This window comes from Equus quagga, chromosome 1 (assembly GCF_021613505.1).
Source record: "Equus quagga isolate Etosha38 chromosome 1, UCLA_HA_Equagga_1.0, whole genome shotgun sequence".
NCBI classification, from domain to species: Eukaryota; Metazoa; Chordata; class Mammalia; order Perissodactyla; family Equidae; genus Equus; species Equus quagga.
The window spans coordinates 150,008,995-150,026,239 of record NC_060267.1 but is presented as its reverse complement, the minus strand read 5'-3'; the positions used below and the strand labels follow the sequence as shown (position 1 = coordinate 150,026,239).

The 17,245-nt window shown below is 38.4% G+C and overlaps 1 protein-coding gene across 4 annotated transcripts in view; it reads left to right on the top strand.

Annotated features, from left to right (window-relative positions):
- The first annotated feature begins 270 nt into the window (after positions 1-270).
- Positions 271-17,245, top strand: part of FBXL2 (F-box and leucine rich repeat protein 2) — a 123,399-nt gene continuing 106,424 nt past the window's right edge. For all 4 annotated transcript variants that reach the window (XR_006887444.1, XR_006887445.1, XM_046652804.1 and 1 more), the window contains exon 1: positions 271-349. Coding sequence is in view for 2 of the 4 variants with exons in the window: in XM_046652804.1 (XP_046508760.1) it covers positions 347-349 (3 nt within the window). In the remaining 2 variants the exon portion in view is untranslated. The remainder of the gene's footprint in view (positions 350-17,245) is intronic.

Here is a 17,245-nt window from a genome sequence, read left to right as displayed (position 1 = left end):
CAATCTGTTTCTTAAATAAAGAAGAACCATAAAGGTCTCTCCCAGCTGGGAAGTCTGTGGTTGGGTTATCTGTCAGGTGAGCGAAGTCAAGGTGATCAGGGTGATCATGGACCAGATGCAAAGTAGGGAGGGCGAAGAGGCCCCGCCCCACAGTCCAGGCGTGGGGGGCGGAGGGGGCGGTCCAAAGGGCACCGCCCCTGCGCGTCACGTGCTCGCCGGCCGCCAATGGCCGCCTCCGAGCCCACCTTGGGGACGGGGCGGGGCGCCCAGCTGGCGTCACCAGGACAACGGGCGTTGCCGGCGCCTTGTGACTCCGGGCTGTGGGCGCGCTCGCGGCTCTCCGGCCATGGTGAGTCTGGGGCTCGGGCTGGCTCGGCCGCCCCGCCCTTCCCGGCCCGGACTGTGTCCCCTCGCGGCCGCCTGCTAGGTTCAGGCGGGCGGCGCCGGGGTCGCCGAGAGGCTGGGCCGCGGCCTGCGGGGCTGCCGGGCGGGGCAGGGCTGGGCGGGCCCGGAGGAGGGCGAACCCTGGGGGACCCTGACGCCCGCCTGCTCCCGGGCGACCGCGACGCAGCGTTCTCTGCCGCTGAGTGTCTGGGTCCCAGCTGGGACCGCCACCCCGTGGGCCGCCGGACAGCGTGACGCTCTTTGGCCCTGGCGAGCCTGGGAAGCCACCCAGAGAGGGTGTGGTTTTAAAAAAAAAGAAAAAGGCGTGTGACTATCACATATGTTCATATTAACCGTATATTGCAGTGTGTGTGCTTCCTGTTTTGTTTCTGTGCTATTATATATAAATAACGATACTTAATATGTATTTCTTTTAAATTCATCATTCTGATAGGTTTTTTAGCATGTGGAAATTTGTGATTTTGGAGATTTCTTCCTCCTCTTAAAAAAATGGGGGCATTAAGTTGGTGGTTTTTTCGGCGTGCAGCACCCTCAGTCAGGGATTCAATTCATAATTAGTACATTGTAAACGTCTTAAATCATTACCTTTATTGAGTAAACTTGAGAGTGATGGGCATCCCACCTGGCCTCCATTAAGCGTTTTTAAAACCCGAATTGAAGACTCAGCTGAGGTGTTGACTTGAATAGACAAGGTTCAGGGAATTGCCACCCAAAGGTGTGAGATATCCAGAGGCCTGGAAAAGAGGGCCTAAAAGAGAAGATAGAAGAAGAAAGGAACTGGACTCTCAGCTTGGGGACACACCTTTGGTATAGAATATTTGAGAGCAGGTGCGAGGGGTAAGGAAAAGCGTTTTGAGAAACGTTTTTTCTTAACTATCAGTAATTTAGTGTATATTTGCTCCTTACCTGCAGGAGTTAGTGGAAGTACTAATAAGCTGAGGATGCAGAGTGCTCCCCAAGTGCCATTTGGCCCTCTGGAGAGAAAACCTGCCATTTGGAACCCTAGCTGGCTCTGTCTTAACTAAGCAGAGGCGTGGCAGTAAGAGAAGGTGGACAGTCTGTCTCTCATTGACTCTGGAAAAACAGCTGCCAGGTGTGTGGCCTGTTGATAGCAGGAAAAGAGCATCATCCACCAGTAACAGCAATGTCTTATTTTGTGTATGTTTCTTTTTAATTCTGAATTGCTTTTAAGTGACAATGGCTCCAGCCAGCAAGAGTTTTAGAAAATGAATTTTACAAAAATCTAAGTGTTTTAAATATTGCAGTAACTTACTTTTGTATGTTATATGTGAGAAGAGCTCTTATATTTATAGCCAGGAGAAAGTAATAATATTCAGGAATTAAATTCTCACAGCTCTCTGAAGTCTCATATTCCTCCTGTTGTCCATTTTCCTTTTCTTCTCCTTCGTCCACCTCTTGCATCCTGACCCACAGTCCGCCTTGATTCACTAGTGTGAATTTTAGAGTTTTATTTGCTCTAAAAGCACTTTACTATACTTATGTACTAATGGTTGCTTTGCTAAACTTAGAAATGCTTTGCTTTTTGTGTATCTTGAAGCATTAAGAGTTTAATTCATGGAAGGGATTTAATTGGGTGGTAAGCTGGTGCCTGGGCCCCAAGGGAAGTGGAGAGCCGGTATGGGGGGGGGGGATGGGGAAGCTGCCTGTATAATCCCCAAACTGTATTTGAGATCATAACATTACTCTTCATTAAATGCTTGAATCTAAACGTACAGCTTTAGTAGTCGATGTAAATGACTTTGCATGTGAATTTTCAACCTCTGCTTAACTACTTGTCAATGAAAATTTCTTCAATTAAGCCACTTGTTTCTATTGCCTGTATAATAATAATGCCATTTATGGTGTATGTTCTATGTGTGAAATGTTTTTGTAAGCACCTTGTTTGTCTTATTTAACCATCACAACAACCCTATGAGGAAGATACCATTTCCCCATGTTATAGATGAGGAAATTGAGGCACAGAGAGGTAAAGTAACTTGCCCAGGTCACCCAGCTGATAAGTTGAGCCAGATTTCAAAACCAGGCAGTTTGTCTCAGAACCTGCTTTTATGTAAATACTGGATTATACTGTAATGTATAGTGTGTCATTATATGTTCCCCAATATATATGGCATATATATATAGGGAAATTAGTTTTCTTCCTTATTTGGATTTTGATTTTTTTCAGCACTTATGAATACTTGGCATTTTGTTGTTCCTTGGCACCGAGCTAGATGCTACAGAACAGTGGCACGCCTAGCCTTCTCTCCTCCTCCTTTTCCCTCTCCTCTTTCACAAAGGTGAAATGAAGAGGAATTATTGGAGACAGATTATTGGACTAGGATTCATACTCATAATGGCAATAGCATTGAAAGTTTCTCCTGTCATTTAATTTTGTGTTTAGGAGTTGGCACCTGCTTTTTGTGAATCAGAGATCGGTGTTTTGCATAAAGCCGTTTAGACTTGAGGGATGAAATTGTTTTAAAAACAAAATTTTATTTTCTGAGGGTTTTCCTAATAGTAGTTTTTACATTTATTTTAGTTGCCTTTTCTAACTTGTTACAAAAATACATCAAGTAATTGTTTAAATTTTAATTCACATGAATCAAAATGTACATCGGGATGCCTGTTGTCAGGTTTTTGTTGTTAGTTAATACTTTAGCTTGTAAGGCGGATTTATTTTGTTTGAAATATAAAATAACATTGTGTCATACAGTTTTCCCATTTTAGTTCATTCATTTGGACCTTCCTCCTATTTTGGCACTTCCCTTTCTATATTTGTCTGTGTTAGGATTTCTCAAAGGTGTTGGGAAGCACAAGGTGGGGCAGGGGCGGGGACACTTTACAATAAAATATATCCAAGATTTAGACAGTTTTTGGTCTCTTTGTCATCTTATAGTATAGTTAAGAGAGCTTATATAATGAGGTCTGTGTTAGTAGATCATGAAAAGAAGAGGTTTCTCTCTATATTAATTTCCCTTCTCTTGACAATATTTGTCTCCCTTTTGTCTACACTGGGGTGAGGGTGGAAAATAGTTTTTAGTAATTGTAACAATAACTTTCTTTCACAGAGCCCTTCCACTTTGTCCACTTTTAAGCTGATCACTTCACATTTATCTCATTTAATCCTTCCAACATCCCTATGAGAATGAAGTTATTATACCCATTTAACAAGGCCCAGGTTGATTAGGCAATTTAATCAACAAGGTCACCTAGTTGGTGAGTGGCAGAGCCAGGATTCAAACTCAACCAGCTTGTGTCCCAAGTCTGGCATCGCAACCATTACACCATGGCTTCTTTCCAAATTTGAGCCTGAGCAATAGGAGGAAGTCATTTACTGAGATGGAGAGACTATGGGAGGAGTAAATTTAGAGTAGGGATGAAGAAAGCAGGAGTTGGTTTGGGACTTGATAAATTTGTTATGCTTGTTAGACCTCTAAAATCTAAAGCCATCTGAAGACACACAGTTATGCTTTCAGAAACAGTGTGATGGTATGTGCTTTAAAAACACAAACTTCATTGAATCTTGAAATATTTGATTTGGAAGAGAGTTTTGGCTTTCTCTAGTACAGCCCCTTCATTTTACAGACTAGAAGCATTGAGAGGTTAAATGACTTGCCCAGACTCAAGTAGCCTTTAGTACCTGTTATGTAGTACAAAGAACCCTAGACTTGGAGTCAGGAGATAGGAGTTTAAATTGTAGTTTTTCTGGTTTTTTTTTAGTTCTAAACCTTGGGCAAGTCATTTATCTGCTCCAAGTCTGTTTTTCTTCTGTCAAAAAGGGCCGGTCCAGTGGTGTAGTGGTTAAGTTCACATGCTCCGCTTTGGTGGCCTTGGGTTCACAGGTTTGGATCCCGGGTATGGACCTAGCACTGCTCGTCAGGCCATGCTGTGGTGTCATCCCACATAGAATAGGGGAAGAGTGCCACAGATGTTCAGGGCCAATCTTCCTCAAAACACAAAAAATGGATAATAAAGACTTCCACTTTGTTATTGAAAGTTGCAAAAGTTAGACATTGTTTCCACTCTAACAGTAAGAAAAGGTGTCTCAAAAGCTAGATCTGAAGTTCTCTAAAACCCACCAGAAAGCTGAGGACACAAATCTAAATGAATTACGATCCAAAACATGATAAGCCCTTCCCAGAAATGAGGAGACAGATACTTTCAGCTGTGGTGGGATAGCAGGAAGAAGAATCTGCTATAGACAGGCAAGGAGAAATCAGTCCAACTTTTACTGACTGCATGTGGGCTGAGCAACAATTTGGAATCCTGAGGAGTCCCAGCCACAGAGAAAGGCTGCACCTACCTGCCACCTCTCTCCCATGGGCCTTCACTGAGTACATGGATGTAGTATGCTGGAGGTTGGGGCCAGAGGAAGAGAGAGCTAAGAAGGATCCTGAGGTAGATGAAGTCAGCTGAAGGCTAGGGGCAGGGCAGGAGAGTAAATAGAAATCTCTCTGAGGCAGTAGGGGCTTTTACGAAGTGTAAGGCAGGGCTACCACAGGCTGGGGGCATGGCAGGAGAGCTGGGAAATATCCCCCTACTCAGGTTTTCCCTGAGGACAAGGCAGCAGGCTTTCAGAAGGCAGAGTAAGAGGGTACAGAGAGAGAGATCTCCTTAAGGCATGGACAGCAGAGGGTGCTACTGGAGAGCAAAGACTGCTTCCCAGCTGGCAGCCAGGATGTAGAATAGAGAAAGGTCTTTCACAATTCAGAAAGCTAGCAACTAGGTTGTAATGCTCAAGGAGATCTGTGACGTTTCACCAGTGCTCAGATCCCAGCTTCTCCTGAAGGTGGAGTTCTGATCTCACCCTAAAATAAGCAAATCATGAACTGAATCTAACTAATGCTACAACAAATCTCAAACCCACCTCAACTATAGGTTAACAAGATTCAGCCTCCCCTGCCAGCAACCTACTGTCACCATACCTAGTTACAAAAGTTTTTTCTTGTGATAAGAACTTTTAAGATTTACTCTCTAAGCAACATTCAAATATGCCATACAGTGTTACTAACTATGGTTGCCATGCTGTATGTTATACATCCCATGACATTTATTTTATGCCTGGAAGTTTGTACCTTTTGAGCCCTTTCACCTGTTTTGCTCCCCACCCCCATCTCCTGCCTCTGGCAATCACAAATCTGTTCTCTGTATCTAGGATTTTTTTTTTTAGATTCCGCATATAAGACTTGAGATCATACGATATTTGTCTTTCTTTGTGTGACTTATTTCACTTAGCATAATGCCCTCAAGGTCCATTCGTGTTGTCACAAATGGCAAGATTTCCCTTTTTTATGGCTGAATAATATTCCATTGTGTATGTGTACCACACTTTCTTTATCCATTCATCCATTGATGGGCACTTAGGTTGTTTCCATGTCTTGGCTATTGTAAATAATGCTGCAATGAACATGGAAGTGCAGATATCTTTTCCAATTAGTGTTTTCATTTTCTTCAGATAAGTACCTAGAAGTGGAATTGCTGGATCATATATTAGCTCTATTATTACTTCTTTGAGGAACCTCCATACTGTTTTCCGTGGTGGCTGCACCAATTTACATTCCCACCAACAGTGCACAAGCTTCCCTTTTCTCCACATCCTCGCCAACACTTGTTATTTCTTGTCTTTTTGGTAATAGCCATTTCAACAGGTGTGAGATGATACCTCATTGTGGTTTTGATTTGCATTTCCATTATGACTAGTGATGTTGAGCACCTTTTCATGTACTTGTCCATCTGGATGTTATTTTTGGAAAAATGCCTATTTAGGTCCTGTGCCCATTTTTTAAGTTGGATTTTTTTTTGCTATTGAGTTGTGTGAGTTCTTTATGTATTTTGGATATTAGCTCCTTATCAGGAAATGATTTGCAAATATTTTCTGCTGTTTGGAGGGTTGCCTTTTCATTTTGTTGAAGGTTTCCTTTGCTGTGCAGCTTTTTAGTTTGATGTAGTCCCACTTGTTTATTTTTGCTTTTATTACCTTTGCTTTTGGTTTCAAGTCCAAAATATCATCTCCAAGACTGATGTCAAGGAGCTTACTGCCTATGTTTTCTTCTGGGAGTTTTATAGTTTCAGATATTCCATTCAAGTCCTTAATCCACTTTGAGTTAATTTTTGTGTATAGTGTAAGATAGTGGTCCAGTTTCATTCTTTTGCATGTGGCCGTCCAGTTTTCCCAACCCCATTTATTGAAGAGACTGTCCTTTCTCCATTGTATATTCTTGGCTCCTTTGTCATAAATTAATTGGCCATACATGAATAGGTTTATTTCTGCTCTCTCTCTTCTGTTCCAGTGATCTGTGTGTCTGTTTTTATGTCACTGGCATACTGTTTTGATTACTATAGCTTTGCAATATAGTTTAAAATCGGGGAGTATGATACCTCCAATTTTGTTCTTCTTTCTCAAGATTGCTTTGGCTAATTGGAGTCTCCTGTGATTCTTTACAAATTTTGGGATTGTTTGGTCTATTTCTGTGTAAAATACTGCTGGCGTTTTGATAGAGATTGCATTGAATCTGTAGATTTCTTTGGGTAGTATGGACATTTTAACACTATTCATTCTTTCAAGGAGCATGGAATATCTCCATACCATTTGTTTGTGTTTTCAGTTTCTTTCATCAATGTCTTATAGTTTTCAGTGGACAGCTCTTTTACCTCCTTGGTTAAATTAATTCCTAGGTATTTTATTCTTTTTGGTGCAATTGTAAATGGCATTGTTTTCTTAATTTCTCTTTCTGATAGTTTGTTATTAGTGTATAGAAATGCAACTGATTTCTGTATATTTATTTTGTTTCCTGCCACTTTACTGAATTTCTTTATTCTAACAGTTTTTTGGTGGAGTCTTTAGGATTTTCTATATATGATATCTTGTCATCTGCAAATAGTGACAGTTTTACTTCTTCCTTTCCAATTTGGATGGCTTTTATTTCTTTTTATTGCCTAATTGCTGTGTCTAGGACCTCCAATACTGTGTTGAATAAAAGTGGCGAAAGTGGACATTTTTGTCTTATGTCTTATCTTAGAGGAAAAGCTTTCAGCTTTTCACAGTTGAGTATGATGTTGTGTGCTTGTCATGTTTTGGTGAGGTAGGTTCCCTCCATACTCACTTTGTTGGGAGTTTTTATCATAAATGGATGTTGAATTTTGTTATATGCTTTTTCTGCCTCTATTGAGATGATCATATGACTTTTATTCTTCATTTTGTTAATATGGTGTATCACATTGATTGATTTGCAGATGTTGAGCCATCCTTCCATCCGTGGATTAAATCCCACTTAATCATGGTGTATGATTCTTTTAATGTGTTGTTGAATTTGGTTTGCTAATATTTTGTTGAAGACTTTTGCATCTATGTTTGTTAGGGATATTGGCCTGTAATCTTCTTTTCTTTTGGCGTCCTTGTCTGGTTTTGGTATTAGGGTGATGCTGGTCTCGTGAAATGATTTTGGAAGTGTTCACTCCTCCTATATTTTTTAAAAGAGTTTGAGAAGGATTGGTATTAATTTTTCTTTAAATATTTGGTAAAATTCACCAGTAAAGCTGTCTGGTCCTTGCCTTTTGTTTGTTGGAAGCTTTTTGATTACTGATTCTATCTTCTTACTTGGAGTTGGTGTGTTCAGATTTTCTCTTTCTTCATGATTCAGTCTTGGTAGGTTGTATGTTTCTAGGAATTTATCCTTTTCTTCTAGGTTGTCCAATTTGTTGGCATTTGGTTCATAGTAGTCTCTTATGATCCTTTGTATTTCTGTGGTATCAGTTGTAATGTCTCCTCTTTCATTTTTTTTTTTTTTTGAGGAAGATTAGCCCTGAGCTAACTGCTGCCAATCCTCCTCTTTTTGCTGAGGAAGGCTGGCCCTGAGCTAACATCTGTGCCCATGTTCATCTACTTTATATATGGGATGCCTACCACAGCATGGCTTGCCATGCAGTGCCATGTCCGCACCCGGGATCCGAACTGGCAAACCCTGGGCCTCTGAAGCAGAACATGTGAACTTAACTGCTGTGCCACTGGGCCGACCCCTCCTCTTTCATTTCTGAAATTATTTGAGTCCTCTCTTTTTTTTTTTCCTTGGTGAGTCTAGGTAAAGGTTTGTCGCTTTTGTTTATCTTTCAAAGAACTAGCTCTTAGTTTTATTGACCTTTGTAAATCACTATTCTTTACACAGAATATCTGACATGAAATAACAAATTATAAGACATGCAAAGAAACAAGAAAATGTGGCCCATGATCCAGATGTTGAGCAACATGAATGTACAGATCAGAAAATTTCAGCAGGAACAAGGAAAACTGTAAAAAGAACCAAATGGGAATGCTAGAAATGGAAAATGTGATATCAGAAATTAAGAATTCATTTGATGGACTCAACAGCAATTGGACACAGTCAGCAAACCCCAAGCAGGATAAATACAAAGAAGTCTAAACTTAGGCACATTGTAGTCAAACTTCCAAAAATCAAGTATTTTTATAAAGGAAATCTTGAGGTAGAAAAGAAAAAGAATTACATAATGGGAACAATAATATGAATGAAAGCTGACATCTCTTCAGAAACAATGCAACCAGAAAACAATCTCATAACTTTTTAAAAGTGATTTAAAGAAAAAAAGGCAAACCTGCTAACCTGAAATTCTATATTTAGAGAAATGTTCTTCAAAAATGCAAGAGAAATAAAGACATTTCTGACAGATAAAAGCAAAGACAATTTGTCTACAGCAGGCCTATATTACAGGAAATGTTGAAAAGTACTCCTTCTGAAGGAAGGAGTGAATTGCACCATGAAGGTAAATAGGTAAATATAAGAGATCTTATAAAAAATATCATTCTTTCATATATATATTTATTCAGAAGATTATGGACTGCATAAAGCAAAAATAATAGCAATATATTGTCAGGCACATGGTAGAAGGAGAAGTAAGATATATGACAATAAATGCAAAGCAGGCAGGAGGAAATTACAGTCACGTGTCACTTAACGATGGGTTTACGTTCTGAGAAATGCATCGTTAGGTGATTTCATTATTGTGTGAACATTGTAGCGTGTACCAAGGGGGAACAAAATTTGCCACCCCAAAATGTGTCTCTTTAACATGAGGTTAATTTTAGGCTGATTGTTTTTAAGAAACAAAGGACTCAAAGTTTTTCTTATTCCCTCTCCCTTAACTGCCTAAAAGAATTCACATAAAAAAACCTGTCTTGGGAAGTGAGCAATCACCTTAGCATAACTTGAACTAGATGGTAAATAGAGAGGAACCTGGAAAAGCATGTTTGTTGGGCTCCCCTCTGTGTTCTTCTGTGTCTGTGTGGCCAAACACTTGTTTTCCAAGTGTTTGCTTCTTTTCACCTACCTGTGAATTGCCTTCCTTCTCTTTGAAGTCCCCTGCTCTCCCCACCTGCAACATCTTCTTTTGTCTTTAGCTGCCAATGGTATTTAAGGTGAGGGCTATGGCCATTTTGGTGACTTACTTGGTTTTCCTAGGTTTCATTTCCATTTCCTGGGTATATATCTTATTAAACTTCTATTTGCTTTTCTCCTGTTAATCTGTCTCATGTCAATTTAATTCTTAGACCAGCCAGAAGAACCTAAAAGGGTAGAGGAAAATGTCTTCCTCCCCTACAGTGCTTACACAAACCTAGATGGTATAGCCTTAGTACACACCTAGGCTGTATAGTACTAATGGGACCACTGTCGTATATGTGGTCGATCGTTGACTGAAACATTGTTATGTGGTGCATGACTGTAAATGAAGTTTGACTGTGGTAAGTTAAAGATGCACTCTGTGATCACTAGAGCAAACTTTTAAAAAAATACAAACAACTACAACTATGAGATCAATAAGACAAACCCAATAAATACTGCTTTACCAAAAGAAAAGTCAAGAAAGCAGGAACAGAGGAATGATGAACAAATGGGACAAATAGAAGATAAATATTAAGCTGGTAGACTTAAAACCAATCATATCAATAATTACATTAAATAGAAGTAGGCCATGCCCTCCAATTAAAAGGTAGCAATTGTCAGGCTGGATAAAATAGTGTGGCCCAACTATATGCTGTCTATGAGAAACACTTTAAGTGTATAGGCACAGATTGAAAGTAAAAGGATGGAAAAAATGCAAAAATCAGAAGAAAACTGGTATTGTTATATTAATATTAGTCAAAGTAGACTTTGAGACAAGGATAACTTCTAGAGTAAAAGAAGGATATTTCATAATGACAAAGGGTCAGTTCATTAAAAATACGTAACTATCTTAGATGTGTATGCACTTTACAACAAAGCTTCAAAATACATGAAGCAAAAATTGACAGAACCAAAGGGAGAAAGAAACAAATCCACAATCATGTTTGGATATAGTAACACCTCTCTCTCTTACTGATAGCATTCATAGATTAAAAGAAAAATCAGTGAGGATATAAAAGATTTGAACATCTCTATCAACCAGCTTGACCTAACTGACATTTATGTAGTAGTACACTTAACTACAGAATACAGAAATAGCAAAATGGCAAAAATAAGTCCTTCCTTATCAGTAGTCACCTTAAATGTAGAAGTATTATATTTACCAATTAAATACAGAGACTGACAGAATGGATAAAAAACCCCTAAAACCTATGTTCCAATTATGTCCTGTCTGCAAGAGACTCTTGTGAGATTCAAAGACAAATAGGTTGAAAGTATAAAGATGGAAAAAGACTTTTCAGGCAAATAGTACTAATATCATACAAAATAGACTTTAAGTTAAAACAAGAGACAAGTTAATTATATGTTGATAAATGGTCAGTTCCTCAAGAAGTTATAATAATTATAAGCACATATGCACAAAACAACCAAGTCCCAAAATATGTGCAGCAAACTGACAATTAAAGGGAGAAATAGATAGTTCTACAATAATAGTTGGAGACTTCACATCATCATCATAGCTATTATTTGTTGAGCACTTACTATTTGCCAAGACTATTCTAGGCATTTTACACAAATGAACTCATTGAATTCACAACAACTCCTGTGGCAGTTTCCATTACTATTCTCATTTTACAAAAGTGGAAACCATAGCACAGAAAAGTTAAATGATATGCCCAAGGTAAGCAAGATGTACATGGCAGAACCTGGATGATAGATTCAGAAATTAGATTTGGTCCTTAGAGATGTCTTATTCAAATCTCTCACTGAAGGAAGGGGTTTCCTTCTCTGACATTTCTGTTTCTGTAGTCTCTGCAGGAGCACTGTGGGTAGAGTATCACTGCTTTAAAGAGTAGAACATTCTAGTATGGGCTATTGTTAGAAAGTTTTTCTCTATGTTGAGTTGAAATCTTATAACTTTGATTCACTGGTCTTTGTAATAACAGAAAATAAGCGCATCCTTTGGACAGCTATTGAGATGTGTGAAGATTGTTATGGTATCATTCACAACCACCCCCATCACTATTTATGTATTTTTATTTTATTTTGTTTATCATTTATTTTTTTCCTTTTTCTCCCCAAAGCCCCCCGGTACATAGTTGTATATTCTTCGTTGTGGGTCCTTCTAGTTGTGGCATGTGGGATGCTGCCTCAGCGTGGCTTGATGAGCAGTGCCATGTCCCTGCCCAGGACTTGAACCGACGAAACACTGGGCCACCTGCAGCAGAGTGTGCGAACTTAACTACTCGGCCACGGGGCCAGCCCTGACCACATCACTATAATTTCAGTGATGGAGCATTTAGACAGCAGATTAATAAGGAAGTAGAAGATTTGAACAATGCTATAAACTAACTAAACCTAATACAGATACATAGAACACTCCACCCGAGAACAGCAGAAAACGTATTTTTCTCAAGTGCACGTGGAACATTCTCCAGGTTAAACCTTATGTTAGGTGACAAAACAAGTTTCAATAAATTTCAAAAGACTGAAATCATATAAAATATCTTCTCTGACCAAAATGGAATGAAGCCAGAAACCAAAAAAGAAGGAAAACTGGAGAATTTACAAATAGGTGGAAGTTAAACCACACACTTTTAAGCAACCAGTGAGTGAAAGAAGAAATAACAAAGAATATTAGAAAATACTTTAAGATGAATGGATATGAAAATACAACATGTCAAAACTTATGGCATGAACTGGAAGTAGTGATCAGAGGGAAACTTACAGTTCTAAATATCTACATTAAAAAGAGGAAAGATAGCAGGTCAGTAACCTAACTTGACACTTCAAGGAACTAGAGAAAGATTAATTAGATAATTTAGCTAATTCATCTAACACATTTCTTACCGGAGCTTGGAATACAGTAGGCACTTAATAAATGTTAGTATCTCACATACACACCACTAAGACTAATCATTGGGATACCTTAAAAATGAATGTAGGATACTATTTATGACACTGTTTCCACTTCTGCAGTTTGCTTTGGTGGATTGTGGTATGCCTTTTTTTAAATTGAGATAATACACATATACTGTAAGTTTCACTCATTTAAAATGTACAATCCAGGGGCCAGCCCAGTGGTGTAGTGTTAAATCTGTACACTCCACTTTGGTGGCCTGGGGTTTGCAGGCTCAGATCCCAGCACAGACCTAGGACCACTCTTCAAGGCATGCTGTGGTGGCATCCCACATAAAAATAGAGGAAGATTGGCAACAGATGTTAGCTCAGGGCCAGTCTTCCTCACAAAAAACAAACAAAAACTTAGAGTGTGTTTTAGTATATTCACCAAGCTGTCTAATTCAGGAACATTTTCATAACTCCAAAAAGAAACCCCATACTCATCAGCAGTCGTTCTCTAATCTTAGGCAACCACTAATCTATATTGTTGCCATGGATTTGCCTTTTCAGGATATTTAATGTAAACACGGAATCATACAATATGTGGCCTTTGTGTTTTCAAGGCTCATTCCTGTTGTAATATGTGTCAGTACTTCATTTCTTTTTATTGCTGAATAATTTTCCTTTGTATGGGTATGCCACATTTTGTTTACCCATTCATTGGCCGATGGGCATTTGAATTGTTCCCACTTTTTGGCTATTATGAATAATGCTGCTGTGAACATTGATGTTTAGATTTTTGTATGGACACATTTTCATTTCACTTAGGTAGTTGCCTGTGACTGGAATTACTGGTTAATATGGTAACTCAATGTTTAACCTTTGAGGAGCTGCCAGACTGTTTTCCAAGGTGGCTGCACCATTTTCACATTCCCACCAAAGGTGTATGAGGTTTCCACTTTCTCCACATTCTTGCCATTATTTGTTATTATCTGTCTGTCTGATTTTAGCCATCCTTGTGGCTGTGAAGTGTGTCATTATGTTTTTATTTTATTATTATTATTATTATTATTATTATTTTTTTTTAGCAAGGAAGACTGGCCCTGAGCTAACATTTGTTGCTAATATTTCTCTTTTTTTTAACTTTTTATTGAGATTATGATAGTTTAAGATTTTGTGAAATTTCAGTTGTACGTTATTGTTTGTCAGTTGTGTCGTAGGTGCACCACTTCACCCTTTGTGTGCACCCACCCCCTTTCTCCTGAACCACTAACCTGTTCTCTTTGTCTACATTTTTAACTTCCACTTATGAGTGGAGTGATACAGAGTTTGTCTTTCTCTATCTGGCTTATTTCACTTAGCGTAATACCCTCAAGGTCCAACCATTTTGTTGTGAATGGGACGATTTTATCCTTTTTTATGGCTGAGTAGTATTACATTGTATATATATATACCATATCTTCTATATCCAATCATCAGTTGATGGGCACTTGGGTTGCTTCCACGTCTTGGCTATTGTGAATAATACTGCAGTGAACATAGGGGTGCATGGGACTTTTGGAATTGCTGATTTCAAGTTCTTTGGATAGATACCCAGTAGTGGGATGGCTGGGTCATATGATATTTCTATTTTTAGTTTTTTGAGAAATCTCCATACTGTTTTCCATAGTGGTGCATCAGTTTGCATTCCCACCAGCAGTGTATGAGGGTTCCTTTTTCTCCACAACCTCTCCAACATTTGTTACTTTTTGTTTTGGTTATTTTTGCCATTCTAATGAGTGTAAGGTGATATCTTAGTGTAGTCTTGATTTGTGTTTCCCTGATGATCAGCGATGATGAGCATCTTTTCATGCGCCTATTGGCCATCCGTATATCTTCTTTGGAGAAATGTCTCTTCATGACCCCTGCCCATTTTTTGATTGGGTTGTTTGATTTTTTTGTTGTTGAGTTGTGTGAGTTCTTTATATAGTATGGAGATTAACCCTTTGTCAGATATATGATTTGAAAATATTTTTTTTTCCCAATTAGTGGGTTAGTTTTTTGTTTCAATCCTGTTTTCCCTTGCCTTGAAGAAGCTCTTTAGTCTGATGAAGTCCCATTTGTTTATTCTTTCTATTGTTTCCCTTGTCTGAGAAGACATGGTGTCTGAAAAGATCCTTTTAAGACTGATGTCGAAGAGTGTACTGCCTATATTTTCTTCTAGAAGCCTTATGGTTTCATGTCTTACCTTTAGGTCTTTGATCCATTTTGAGTTTATTTTTGTGAATGGTGAAAAAGAATGGTTAATTTTCATTCTTTTGCATGTGGCTGTCCAGTTTTCCAAGCAACATTTGCTGAAGAAACTATCTTTTCTCCATTGTATGCCCTCAGCTCCTTTGTCGAAGATTAGCTGTCCATAGATGTGTGGTTTTATTTCTGGGCTTTCAATTCTGTTCCATTGATCTGTGTATCTGTTTTTGTACAAGTATCATGCTGTTTTGATTACTGTAGCTTTGTAGTACATTTTGAAGTCAGGAATTGTGATGCCTCCAGCTTTGTTCTTTTTTCTCAGTATTGCTTTAGCAATTCAGGGTCTTTTGTTGCCCCATATGAATTTTAGGATTCTTTGTTCTATTTCTGTGAAGAATGTCATTGGGATTCTGATTGGGATTGCATTGAATCTGTTGATTGCTTTAGGAAGTATGGACATTTTAACTATGTTTATTCTTCCAATCCATGTGCATGGAATGTCTTTCCATCTCTTTATGTTGTCATCAATTTCTTTCAGGAAAGTCTTGTAGTTTTCGTTGTACAAGTCTTTTACTTCCTTGGTTAAATTTACCCCAAGGTATTTTATTCTTTTTGATGTGATTGTGAATGGGATTGTGTTCTTGAGTTCTTTTTCTATGAGTTCGTTATTAGAGTATAGAAGTGCAACTGATTTAGGTAAGTTGATTTTATACCCTGCAGCTTTGCTATAGTTGTTGATTATTTCTAATAGTTTTCCAATGGATTCTTTAAGGTTTTCTATATGTAAGATCATGTTGTCTGCAAACAGTGAGAGTTTCACTTCTTCATTGCCTATTGGATTCCTTTTATTTCTTTTTCCTGCCTAATTGCTCTGGCCAAAACCTCCAGTACTATGTTGAATAAGAGTGGTGAGAGTGGACACCCTTGTCTTGTTCCTGTTCTCAGAGGGATGACTTTCAGTTTTGCCCATTGAGTATGATGTTGGCTGTGGATTTGTCATATATGGCCTTTATTATGTTGAGGTACTTTCCTTCTATACCCTTTTTATTGAGAGTTTTTATCATGAATGGATGTTGGATCTTGTTGAATGCTTTCTTTATGTCTCTTGAGATGATCATGTGGTTTTTGTTTCTCCTTTTGTTAATGTGGTGTATCACGTTGATTGACTTGCAGATGTTGAACCATCCCTGTGTCCCTGGTATAAATCCCACTTGATCATGGTGTATGTCTTTTTAATGCATTGCTGTATTCAGTTTGCAAGAATTTGTTGAGGATTTTTGCATCTATGTTCATCAGTGATATTGGCCTGTAGTTTCCTTCTTTGTGTTGTCCTTGTCTGGTTTTGGGATCAGGGTGATGTTGTCTTCATAGTATGTGTTAGGAAGTGCTCCATCTTCCTCAATTTTCTGGAATAGTTTGAGAAGGATAGGTATCAAATCTTCTTTGAATGTTTGGTAGAATGCTCCAGAGAAGCCATCTGGTCCTGGACTTTTATCTTGGGGGAGGTTTTTTTTATTACTGTTTCAATTTCTTTACTTGTGATTGGTCTATTCAGATTCTCTATTTCTTCCTGATTCAGTTTTGGGAGGGTGGAAGAGTCTACGAATTTATCCATTTCTTCTAGGTTGTCCAATTTGTTGGCATATAGTTTTTCATAGTATTCTCTTATAATCTTTTGTATTTCTGTGGTATCTGTTGTGATGTCTCCTCTTTCATTTCTAATTTTATTTGTTTGAGTCTTCTCTCTTTTTTTCTTAGTAAGCCTGGCTAATGGTTTGTCAATTTTATTTATTTTCTCAAAGAATCAACTCTTTGTTTCATTGATCCTTTCTACTGTCTTTTTTGTTGCAATTTCATTTATTTCTGCTCTAATTTTTATTATTTCCCTCCTTCTACTGACATTGGGCTTTATTTGTTCTTTTTCTAATTCTGTTAGGTGTAGTTTGAGATTGCTTATTTTTTTCTTGTTTATTGAGATGAGCCTGTATTGCCATGAATTTCCCTCTTAGGACTGCTTTTGCTGCATCCCAGATGAGTTGGTATGGCGTTTTCATTTTCATTCGTCTCCAGATAATATTTGATTTCTCCTTTAATTTCTTCAGTGCTCCACTGGTTGTTCAGTATTATGTTGTTTAATCTCCACGTTTTTGCCCCTTTCCCAGCTTTATTCTTATAGTTGATTTCTAGTTTCATACCATTATGGTCAGAAAAGATGCTCAATATTATTTGAACCCTCTTGAATTTGTTGAGTCTTGCTTGGTTTCCCAACATGTGGTCTATCCTTGAGAATGTTCCATGTGCGCTTGAGAAGAGCATGTAAACTGCTGTTTTTGGATGGAGTGTTCTATATATATCTATTAAGTCTAGCTAGTCTA